Source organism: Vigna radiata, unplaced genomic scaffold, assembly GCF_000741045.1.
Source record: "Vigna radiata var. radiata cultivar VC1973A unplaced genomic scaffold, Vradiata_ver6 scaffold_506, whole genome shotgun sequence".
In the NCBI taxonomy this organism is placed as follows: Eukaryota; Viridiplantae; Streptophyta; class Magnoliopsida; order Fabales; family Fabaceae; genus Vigna; species Vigna radiata.
The window spans coordinates 13,017-24,753 of record NW_014541966.1 but is presented as its reverse complement, the minus strand read 5'-3'; the positions used below and the strand labels follow the sequence as shown (position 1 = coordinate 24,753).

General features: G+C 31.4%; 1 protein-coding gene and 1 long non-coding RNA gene across 3 annotated transcripts; both read right to left on the bottom strand.

The window, feature by feature from the left end:
* Positions 1-47: 47 nt before the first annotated feature.
* LOC106778646 (WD-40 repeat-containing protein MSI4-like) lies at positions 48-3,298 on the bottom strand. Its single transcript, XM_022776261.1, has 7 exons — positions 3,252-3,298; positions 2,132-2,199; positions 1,975-2,042; positions 1,796-1,882; positions 1,626-1,688; positions 517-539; positions 48-339 (listed from the first exon to the last, which is right to left on the bottom strand). The coding sequence occupies exons 1-7, from the start codon at positions 3,296-3,298 to the stop codon at positions 333-335; spliced, it is 363 nt and encodes a 120-aa protein (XP_022631982.1). The 3' UTR covers positions 48-332.
* A 1,454-nt stretch (positions 3,299-4,752) lies between these two features.
* Positions 4,753-11,724, bottom strand: LOC106778644. 2 transcript variants are annotated; one of them, XR_002666240.1, is made up of 8 exons: positions 11,396-11,724; positions 10,729-10,810; positions 10,500-10,558; positions 9,943-10,018; positions 9,745-9,857; positions 6,263-8,068; positions 5,389-5,490; positions 4,753-5,181 (listed from the first exon to the last, which is right to left on the bottom strand). It is a non-coding gene; the product is annotated as an uncharacterized LOC106778644 (long non-coding RNA). The 2 variants fall into 2 exon arrangements; XR_002666241.1 differs by lacking the exon at positions 10,500-10,558.
* Between the last annotated feature and the right edge of the window lie 13 nt (positions 11,725-11,737).

Sequence of the window (11,737 nt, the reverse complement as noted above, 5' to 3'; positions counted from 1 at the left end):
AAAAATAACTTTAAACATAAACTTCATATTAAAATAAATTAATGGGGTACATTTGCAATAAGCCATAGTTATATTTCCCATGTTTGTAGATTGCACATTAATGGATATAAAAGCTAAAATAAAAATTAAAAATTCTCAACAAAAATTACTTTGGTTTACATAAACACAATAGCAATGTTTGAGCAGACAACCCGTACTAAACACAACAGTAACAGAATATACCCCTAAGGGATGTAAGGAGATAGAAAAAGATAACGATGGAGCATACTGTATTTGTGAAAGGATAGTGCCATTCATGTCAAGATGATTGAGCAGAGGATCAATACCAACTGTCAAAATCTGAAAGTAAAATACAAACAATTTGATAAAGTCTAATACATTGGATAAAGTAAACTACGAAAATAATAATATCAAATTCAGGAAATGACAATTTGACTGTGAGGGATGTTAGAGGGATGAAGTCACAGGTGAGAGTCAAAGAAGAGACATTATCTTCTAGAGCAAACAATATCTCACCTGAGAGAGTAAATTTTAACTCCCTACAATAAGAAATGAATTTCAAATATAATTATTAGGTAAAAAATCACATAATCTCCCAAACTGCACATATTTCAATGTAAACTTCTCTTCCAATTACATTCAGCAATTTATAATTAATGGAAAACCTTCAGGTGTCAATAATAATAAAAAAACAGGAAAATTTAGAATTAAATCTTGCATTCTAACCTGTGAGGCTTAATACACCCTCACCTACATAAGGTATGCAATATACTAATACGTAGGTTATTTCCAGTGAGAGGATAGCATAATCTACATATACTTTAAAAGGTGGAAAATAACTTCTATTCAAATCCTTCATCAGAAGGGTGGAAAATATGCAACATTTTTTAAAGAAATTTATTTAAAATTCCAACACAGAGGCAACCATTTTTAAATTCAAATTTCAATAATTCAGATAGATATTTCATTAATTGAACTGTGTTTTAAATTAATTCATTAATTCAAATAATTACGAGTTTTAAATATAAAATAATAGTCAACAATAAACCTGATATAACACCTCTAACAAAATGAAAATATCATAATAAATAATAAAAATTCATATTTCAATTCATGCATAAACATTGAAACTAAGTGGTTATGTACAAACTATGCATTATTTATGATAAACTATTCCTAATCTAGGAAACTTGTATTTGATATTTTATCGTAATTACTTATCAGGTTTTGTTCAAGACACCTATGATTTTTCTGTTAATTATAAATGTCATTAAATGTCAATTAATTTTGTAATTTGGCAGAATTGATGGGCATATAGCATACACTATATATTCAATATTAACAAAATTTCTCTACCAAAAAAATGTAAACAAAATTAACAATATAAACATGATAACAATAACATGGTGATCCAAGAAGAATATATGATATAAAAGATATTCAAAAAAATGATTTTGAGGATGACTGCTACCGTTAAGCGCCTCTATTTAGGATTTAAAATATAGGGCTTGTAACTGGGTAAGCCTGAGTGCTAACAAGGGACTTAGGAGTGCATAAATACACTTGAAAGACGAAATTAGACCTAAACCAAAAGTATGGCTCCCATAAGCCAGAAACAACCATACCTCGCCAGGATGTAGTATAGTTTTGAACTTCTTGACAAAAGGAGACTGTGATTCCTCGTTAAACTGAAAGATAGAAAAAAAAAACGGTACATTAAGAATAAATCAAAACGTAATTATTAATGAATTTAATTCAATGTAAATGGAATGACAACAACAACAATGGAGCAGACCTGAGAGATGTGCTCAACAGCAACAACCCTGGGTTTAACAACGTCGCAGTTGGCTATAACGAGTGTGTTGGGAACACTTTCGTCTGTCTAAGAAGAACAAAAAAAGAAGCAACAATACACACAATAGAAAAACGTTGAAATAAAAAATGTAAGAGCAAAGGAAATTGACAAAAGAAAACCTGCTCAGAGAGAGAGATAGAGACGGTGACGATTCTTGTAAGTTGCTTGTTCCAGTTGAGGACCCCATCTACAATGAAATGTAAGCGCATAATTCATTAAACTTGATTTGGAAAATGGAAAACCCTCAAGACATAGAGAGAGAGAAAAAAAAACCACCTGCAAGAAAGAGAAGGCCATACGAGGTTGTGGTTGGCAAGCCAACCGTGGAGAACCGGAACAAGAGACTTCCATATTATTGACTGCAACCATGTTAGTGTGAGATTTTTGTGCACACCTAACACAGATAAAGGTAAAAAGACTACAGAAAGAAAGTGACAACTTTCATGTGAAGAAACCCTTTGGCAAGAAAAAAAAGACAATCGACACCTGCCTTACTTTTGGATTAAGCGTAGATTCTAATTACGAGCCAGAAAATTCCCAATAATTGCCAAAAGAAGAAATAAAATTCACGACATTTTTTTTCCTTGAAAGAAAAATCAACACCCAAAAGAGAAGTTTTTAGAAATAGCCAGAAAATATGCATACTTACTGTAAGATAATAATGAAAAACAAAGTTACAGGAAAAAGGGGTCAACGATGGATCTTTCCTTATACAAGAAGGTAAGAAAATATTTAAAAACATATTATAAAGAAGATATTTGTGCAGAACAACAGAAATTATCAAAAAAAGATTAAATCTTTAATATAAAAATATAATCTTGGGCCCTGAAAATTAATGCGGGAAAATGAGTCTCCACAACTTTTTCTCATGACATGTCTCATCCTTGCAAGAGTTGAACAACCACGAAACATATCTATCCACAAAGAACCAACTTCACCTAAACTCTTAATCATGTACGAATGAAAAAAGAGAAAAACAATCTGGTAAAAACTGTAAAAACAATAATAGACTCGAGAATAACAAAGAAGAGAAAGAACACAATGAATCATGAAATAATGTTGAAGCAATGATTAAACCCTCATGAAAGTTGAAAAGCATGAAAGAAACACAGAAACATGTGTGGTGTTTTATGCAAGTGTGATTAAGATAAAAGATTAGAAGTAGCGAAGGATAAGGAAAATATGCAATGACCCACCTCGTGAAAATTGAGAATGGAAGCGAAGGGATCTTCCATGGTTATGGTGTGAAAGAAAAGGAGCAGAGAGAAGGGAAGAATAGTAGTAGTATGTTGGTAGGGGAGTCTAAGGAAAGAAGGAAAAGGGTTATTTACAGAGAAAGAGAGAAAGGGTACATAAGACAAAACAAAGGGATGACATGGGAGAAGAGTAAACTCACAGAAAGTGGGAACTTACCACACTATCCACAGAACTTGACCATATCATTGTAAATTAAAGAATGCAAAAAATGAATAAATAAATCAGTGTATTTTTCTCTCAGCTCAATATCATTTGAAAATCCCCAAAATTTTCTATCTCTTTTAGGACCCTCTAAGCTTCTCTGTCCCTTATGCACTCCTTTTATATAATACAAAACCAAAACAAAAACACCAATGTTTTTTCTGTCTCTCTTTATGTTTTTCTAAACATTGAATTTTTGTTGCTAAAGTGCTTAATATTTTTTTAAACTATAATATGAGAATAGACATAAATCATTCATTGTCAGAAATAATAATTACCATTTAAAGACTTTAAGTAGTTTTTTGATATAATCATTTTATATAAAAAGTAATATTCATCCTTGATTAAGAATAAATGATTTAATATATATTATTGCTAAGTTAAGATATTGGTGAAGCCAAATAATTTATAGACCTGCTCGTCTGTATTTTTCTGGACCTTATTGAAAGATGTTGTAAGAATCTTCTGAAAATAAATAAACAAACTTTGTATAAAATAATTTATATATCGTATAAACTTTCATAAACAATCCCAATATATATAGAGAGAGAAGAGAAAGTATAATAATTCTGTTATTATGATTTTATTACTGGTTTTCAAAAAATATTAGTTTATATTTTCCTAATTATTTTGAGTATATTAGGACTGAATTGGAGATTTTAAAAAAACGGAGATTTAACTGGGAAAAACCTACGCAAACAAGGATAACTAAAGGAGTTTAACTACTTAGTAACTCACTTAAGCAAGGCCCATTGCTTGCTTATGCTTTTAGTTCACTTAAATTATGCAAATTATTCGCTTAAGCCAAAAAGTCATAGAGGAAACATTTTATAATATGAAAGGCTTGCTTAAAAGAGTTGTAGATTAGGGTCCAAAAAAAAATTCTCTATTAGTATCCCTGCAAACATGTGTTGATAGAAGTTTGGTGTGTGGAGAAAGATCTAGACTCTTGGAAATAAGTCTGAAAAACATTTCTCAAGGTTTTTTGTGGGAATAAAACCAAAGATGACAACCAAATTTCTTCAATAATAAAAAGAAGCACAATTGTGACATAAGGAATACACAAGAATTAAATGTAAAATAAAATAAAAAGATTATGTGCATATAAGCTATACACAAGAAGTAATAACTGCAATGAATATATTTTAGTAGTCATACCTTAGCTAATTGGATGAAAGCTTTTTCCCAAGCTATTGCCTTCCCATTCTCATCTCCAACTTTCATAATTGCATTATTCACAGGGTACGTGATAACAATGCAAAAGCCTGGAATAGGATAACCATCATAGAAGAAAGTATTGCATAAAAAGACATCTATACAAAATCCAAGATTCTTACCTCAGAATAGTTGTTTCCAGAAAACCCTCCCAAGGCCGTAGTTGGCTCAAGAGGAGCCTTAAATGCACTAAAGCATGTTTCTGTAGAAGTGTAATGCTGAGAATGACAATCATATAATTAGAGCCCACATATATCAGATAGACAAATCACAACAACACTTTCAAGTCAGCATTACAAACACATGCGACGAGATATTTTGTACAAGACAGCATTACACGTTCAATTGAATACATTTGATGCAAAAGGCTACACTACGAAGAAAAAAAAATTTAAAAGGTGGTAGTCCATCCATACCTACACACAAAGACTTTAACTTGAATTAGTATATTTATTGGAATTTAGTGCTTTTAAAAACATTAATCCTTTTTCTTTAAAATTCCTATCTGCTCATAAAGTAAACTGCTTTAAATTAAAATCTTCTTAATAACAAGGGTAACCCATAATTAGATTATAGAGGTTTACTTGAAAACAGTACTCAGCATGGTCAACACCTCCATAGTCGTAATAATTGTCAGGGTCCATTTGAAAATACTAATGGAATAAAAATAATGACAAAAAGGGAAATCAAATTAAGGTTCCTGTGTAAGCCACAAAAAAGAAAAGTAAATTGGAATTGAACTGAATAGCAAAAGCCAGTTGGTTGTACAACTTACAGATAATAGAAGCCAAATAATTAATTATTTGCCATACACAATTCAAAAGTACTAGAGAAATAGTTTGGAAAGTAGTGGGTTAGACCTGCAAAATGCTTTGAGTGGCACAATCTTCGCCTAAAGGCTTCAAGCAAATGTCACTTAGAGATACCAACGAACCAGAATAATTTGCTCGAATTCCATCAACCTGTTGGAATATTGAAACAATAAACGTATTTTTTTAATAAAAATGTCCCACCGAACATAAAGTAGTCACATTTAAATTCTAGTAAGTGAAAAGAACTGAAATGTAAACAACTTTTCCTGTATTTCAAAAAGCAATTCAATATTTTCTTCTGTTATGATACTTGGAAGCTTGTCGTGCTTGGATTCTGGTATTGTTGTTAATATGAGCTGAAATGTACACATTTTAAAATACGATTTACTTCATATAGAATAATAGTTCAAAATAAGAAAGAAACGTAATGCCAAAGTTAAGAGAAAACTATGGTTGACTTCATATTTAAAAAAGCAATTAATTAATGGGTCAAATTAGAAAAAATTGTAGACACCAAATGCGTAGTTAAAAAGGAAATCCCCTTTATTAATGTTACAAATTATTGTTTAGGTACGTTATATATCATCATTTATTTAATATTTTCTTGAAACTAACATAAAACTAAGACTAAAACAGAAAACCAATCGAATTCAAACAGCTTTAAATGGAATTGGATTGGATTTAAATTTAAACTACACCAAATAAATGATGAATTACAAAAACCAATGCGATTGGATTGGATATTTTTTCTCTTCAAAAGTTCAAAACTTATCCAATTCAACCCGCAACCATTCCTACAGATGAGCACACACATTAGATAATACATTCACATAAGAGGCAGCTTAATTTTAGTAGCTAGATCGCATGCTCTGAATTACAAGACCAAAAAAAAAAGTAAAACAAATTATAAGCAAACAAAAACCTGTTCAATTCGGTAGAATGGAGCAAGATGACTATCAAAAAAATCTTTCTCTTCAGCTGCCTTACTTCCAGGACCAACCCATAACTGCAGCACAAAGAAGAAAGCAAGGCCAATACTCTTCAAGTTCAAGAAGAAAATAAGTTTTACGAGCATATATATCCATCTGAAACTTATCAGTATCACCACTTTTTAAAACTTATTACCTTTGCTTAAGACAACTCTAGATCATATGAATAAAGCAAAGAAAAGATCCAATTATGAAAAGCAGACAGATTTCACATATGATGGACAAAACCAAATTTAGCAATCAAGACAAGCAAATAAAAACAAGCTATTTAAAACAGCTGGCACACATAAACAGAATCCTAAGGAATAGAACTAGAACAGATTTTAAAAACAATAAAAAGGACCTAAGTTGAACCAGTACTCAGCAGATTTGATTTATAAATTTGGATACCGAACTGTTTGACATTGTGCCTCAGAGAAACTAGTTTTATTTTTCATATTTGATGTTTTGAATTAGAGGCAGCTATTGTGAATTGCACTAAGTCCTTCAGCTCCTTTTTTTTTATAACTTGTAACAATAGGATTAATCCTTAATTGCTTCCAATGTGATTGACTTACAGCTCTTGCTACAATCTACAATAGACTAAGATCAATGCAGTTTACAAATCAGCACTTTACTTGCATCAGATTAATGGTTCAACTTAATAAAAAGAAATACACAAAATTAGTTTCATTGATCACTTTTGACTCTAGCATCAAACGAATATCTGAACATGACAGTGTCTTAAAATTTGAGAATTACTATTGGAAAACTCACTGGTATATCAGAATTGTCATATGCAACTACAGCTTTTGAAGCATCAAATTTCACTATTAACCAAAACTGTGTAAAATGAACTTGAATAACAAAACAACAAACAACAATGACTCAAAGATAGAGACTATAAACTGAACTTAGTAATGAACAAATACTAAGCATAGAATGACACACTTTAAGACATTAACACAGACTATAAAGAAAAACCAGTTCGGTGTAGCTGGCCAAATCACAATTCTGTTGATTAATCAATGTGCAACCGAGCTAGGCCGAGCCTTTCATTGCTCACTTGGTATGCACTTGTTACTGATTATGTAGAAACCAAGCAAAGTATCAACAATCATTAAACAGATTCAAGAAACATGAGATTCATTAACTCTACCACTAAAATCTGCTACCAAGCTCATTTATCCAAATGTCATAGCTTATATATGGTGAATAGAACTTACTCAGTGTAGGCAACTCAAATGAATCACAAATCACAAGCAACAACTAGCTAAACTCGATTTTAATTGACAATTAAAACAAACAACATGACTTTGACATAACAGAAATTGATTTAGAAATTAAAATGACTCAAACAAAAAGATTCACTGAATAAAATGATCAAAACAAGATTCAAGGTAAAGACTCAAGCACAGAACGAGCAAACTTGGAGATCTAACACCGAAATCCATATTCAAGAACGAACAATCAGATTTAATCTCATTCAGACCTTTAATCATACAGTTCATAAGCAACAGTAAGCATAATATTTAAGACATTGAAGGAAAAATTATGACAACTAAAAAATTGAAGAAAACAACACAATATACACGGAATCAAGATAGAATCAAGAAAACAAACCTCAAAACAGAAACAATGAACGAAACAAAAACGCAAGTCAAATGAAAACAAAAATAGAGATCGAGATACTTAGCTTTGAAGCGCATGGACCAGAGCTCTAAATGACCACATGATGGAAGATGCCTTGAGGAGAACACCTGTCGGAGTGGTGCAGAAGTAACAACAGAAAAACACAAAAAAGGTTCAATGACCCAAGCATGACAAAAAAGGAATTTTTCCTAAAAGAGGAGTAACCCCAAATGACGTAATTATATCCANAAATGGTAGCATAAAATCATCACCATGAGTCCACCAACAGCAAAACACAACGACCAATTGATAACTGCCTGAGGCCACTGAGTATTTTCACTCCAATCAGAGACAAAACTGGTATAAAAGAGCAGAAATAACAACAGAAACACACAAAAAAGTTCAATAACACAAGCATGACAAAAAGGGATTTTTNCTAGAAGAGGAGTAACTGCAAAAGATGTAATTATCCACAATGGTAGCATAAAACCATCACCATGAGTACACCAACATGTGGCAGGCATTGCCAACTAACTTCCACAAAAGCATTAAAATTTGAAACAATAACTGAATTTTTTTATTGGGAATGAATGCCTTTGAAACAAACAACTTCCAAGGCAGAGTGAAAAAAAATCCAGGGGCAAAGGTTAAAAAAAAAAACTACATAGAAGGCCAACACTAAGTTCTTGACAGAACCCTCCAGTTCATGATATTGTTCAAAGAGTATTCCAAGAAAAATCTACAGATAAATATGTTTTTGATGAAAATGTCAAGCAACTTTAGTTGATAAAAACATGTAACTTTTCGTTCAATATTAGAAATCATATTTTATTGCCTCAATAGAAAACTTTGGTGCTAAATGCATCTCCCAATTCTTCCAAATTCTACAAGATAATTCCTTCCTAAGCTGGTTTGAGTTAGATAATGTTTTTGACTCACGGGATTTTATAATTGCTTCAAGGTATGTTCAGAGAGGATTTTGAGCTTTAAAAAATAGCAAGNAAAATAGCAGTCAAACACAATAAAATCAAGGAGATGGGGGAGTGAAGAATGAGCAACAAGTCAACAACANCATATCCTTGCTCTAGTACTTTCGGGTCTGCAGTGAAAGTTGAACTTGTTTGGATGATGCAGTTATATATACTCAGTATAATGGTATCCAATCACAACTTATCATAAACAATAAACTCATTAACTTTTTATTAGAAGTACTTCGAAACTAGGGTCAACTATACTATATTTATTCTACACTTAAATGTAAATAAAAAAATTATCATATTAGATAGACTTAAATATAAGCAAATTCCAATTAATTTAACCACATTTAATGATACTATTTATCAAGAGAGGTTGGTGTAGATGATCTATTACGTGAAAAAAGACCCGTATTTCGTTCACATTGATTAAAAACCATTTGGATCTGCCCAGATGAATTTGAAAATACTAATACAATCGGACTAAAAAATGTTAATACTATTATCTTAAAAACACCCCAAACTTATGTACGTACCATCTCCAACAGTCAGATTAAACATAAATTAAAAAAAAAAAAAAAGTAACACCAATAGCTGAGTACTGAGTAGTATGACGTAAGAATTGAATTCAATAATTATTTTAACTAACAAATTTGATGTCTTCTATGTTGCACAACAAATGCTTTACATATGATACGGAATTAATAAGATTTGCTGTTATTTGTGATCAAATGGATTGAAGCAACAGAATAATTAGGATCTTTAGTTGTTTTTTCTATCATTCTTTATACAACAAAACAATACTAAAATTGGAAAGCCAAGTCACTTACTTTGGCTGCATTATTCTCATACTGATCCATCACATCATCAAGCAAAGCAGGCCANGAATTTAGTTCCATCTTTTGCAATGATGACAACAGATCATTAACAGATTTGAGTTGATCTATAATTCATATAAACACAAAATAAAAAATTAGTAATTCCAAAGAACATATTTTCAAATTTATCTCTTAAAAGAAAATACATACTTGAAAGGGGGAACTTTGAACCATTTTCTTGCATAACATCAGCTTTGTGAAGTAAAAACTACAACCCTGAAAAAGCCTACAGAGGAGAGAATAGGTAAAACAAAACTTTAAGTCATGAATAAAAACAAGTTCTTTGTATTTTAAGAAGCATGGGTTAAAAATAAAACACTTCTAAGGGCATTATAATAAAAAGTAAAAAATATTCTATATTTGATAAAGAAATGGGAGTACATTCAAAAAATCTCATTAATTATGTTCATTGAAGTAAAACAAAATGATATACACAGTTTAAGTACATGATTAGCTAAAGGAGTATCTGATGGGAGAGTCAAAAGCATGTCAATTACATCCAAAAATTTTTGAAGATCATTATGAACTTCCCACTCATTTATATGAGGAAGGATCTACTGTTGGAGAGGTCCAAGTACTTTCAACATGTGTACCATTTCAGGAGCATTTGAATCCTTCACTCCAGAAATAATGTAAAGAAAACACAATCGTGAAAACAGAATGGTAAAAAGATCAAACGCTCCAAAAAAATCAGAAGAGTTAAGCACCTTATAAAAATTGTATCGAGAAGCAGATTTATGAGACAGAAGGTACTTCTTTCTGTAGTCTAAAAAGATGATAAAATAAGTTTTCTGGCATGAGTTTAACATCTAAACTGGCCAAATTTATGGAGTGGACACATGAGGAAACAAGATAAAGAATGGAAAATATGACCTGATGTTACTAGCAATGACCAGTTTAAATCCATTCATCAAAAATATGTATTGACAAGATTACCTTTGATTAAATCAATGCCCAAAGAATATGAGTTTGTAAAGGAATGCAACCGATCTTCATCAGAAACTTCAAAATTTCCAGGCTGAACAAAAAANGAAGTGTATAACCACAGGGAATTGGAAAAAAAAATGAAAATTTACGACAAATCAGCACTAGTAATGGCTGTTAGCTATGCATAAAACTTCCCTAAAACATGGTGATTACTTTCACCTCAATTAACTTATTCTAATAGGTTATACAGTCTAACTACGCATGCAGATCAAAGAAACTCACTAAAAATCAGTAAAATAGCAAAAGATCTAGTTCTATATAGCTGGTAAAGGGCTGAGTTTTCTCTCAAAGCATGGTAAAATATTTTTTTCGATGCCTAATTATCTTGTTATTGTTACTTAGGATTTAGGAACATAATTTANTTTTCACCCTTAAATTTTTTAACTTTAAAAACCACTGCAAAAGAAAACTTAAAAAACCAACACAACCATCTAATTAATAATGCTTCATGAGCACAAAGTACGGGTCTTAACACTTACTATAGAAAAAAAGGCACTGTTCAATGAAACTATATGACCAAATCAAATATGATCACAATATATTCAAGTANTCAACTCAAAAGATAAAAAATCAAAAAGAGTCAAGATTCTTTACAAAACCAAAAGTCCATACTTACACCATAAAGGTCAAAAAAGCCTCACAGTTGAGTAAATGGTAGAAGGTTCAGCCATTGCTCGATGCTCATTATCCCATTAGCAGCCGTATGTCTGACAGGTGGGATGAGAGAGATGCCAACCTCATCAATGGCAAAGCAATGTCGTTCATGGCTGTTAGCTATGCATAAAACTTCCCTAAAACATGGTGATTAGTNGATAGACCTAGAAACAATACTGTCATTAATTACAGAAAATAAAACCATTCATGGGCTTTTATTTAANTGCTTAAGTGTTATGGAAAAATTGATAATCGCATAGCATTAGAGCTTTGATGTATGTTGCCACCATGGATCGAGCCCCAC

Bases quoted from the DNA above. Each gene is read 5' to 3' on its own strand.
- LOC106778646 (XM_022776261.1), bottom strand. From the start codon at position 3,298: ATGATATGGTCAAGTTCTGTGGATAGTGTGGTAAGTTCCCACTTTCT. The intron at 2,200-3,251 runs GTGAGTTTACTC...ATAATATGGAAG, and splicing joins GTGGTAAGTTCCCACTTTCT to TCTCTTGTTCCGGTTCTCCA. The intron at 2,043-2,131 runs GTGGTTTTTTTT...ATTTCATTGTAG, and splicing joins TGGCCTTCTCTTTCTTGCAG to ATGGGGTCCTCAACTGGAAC.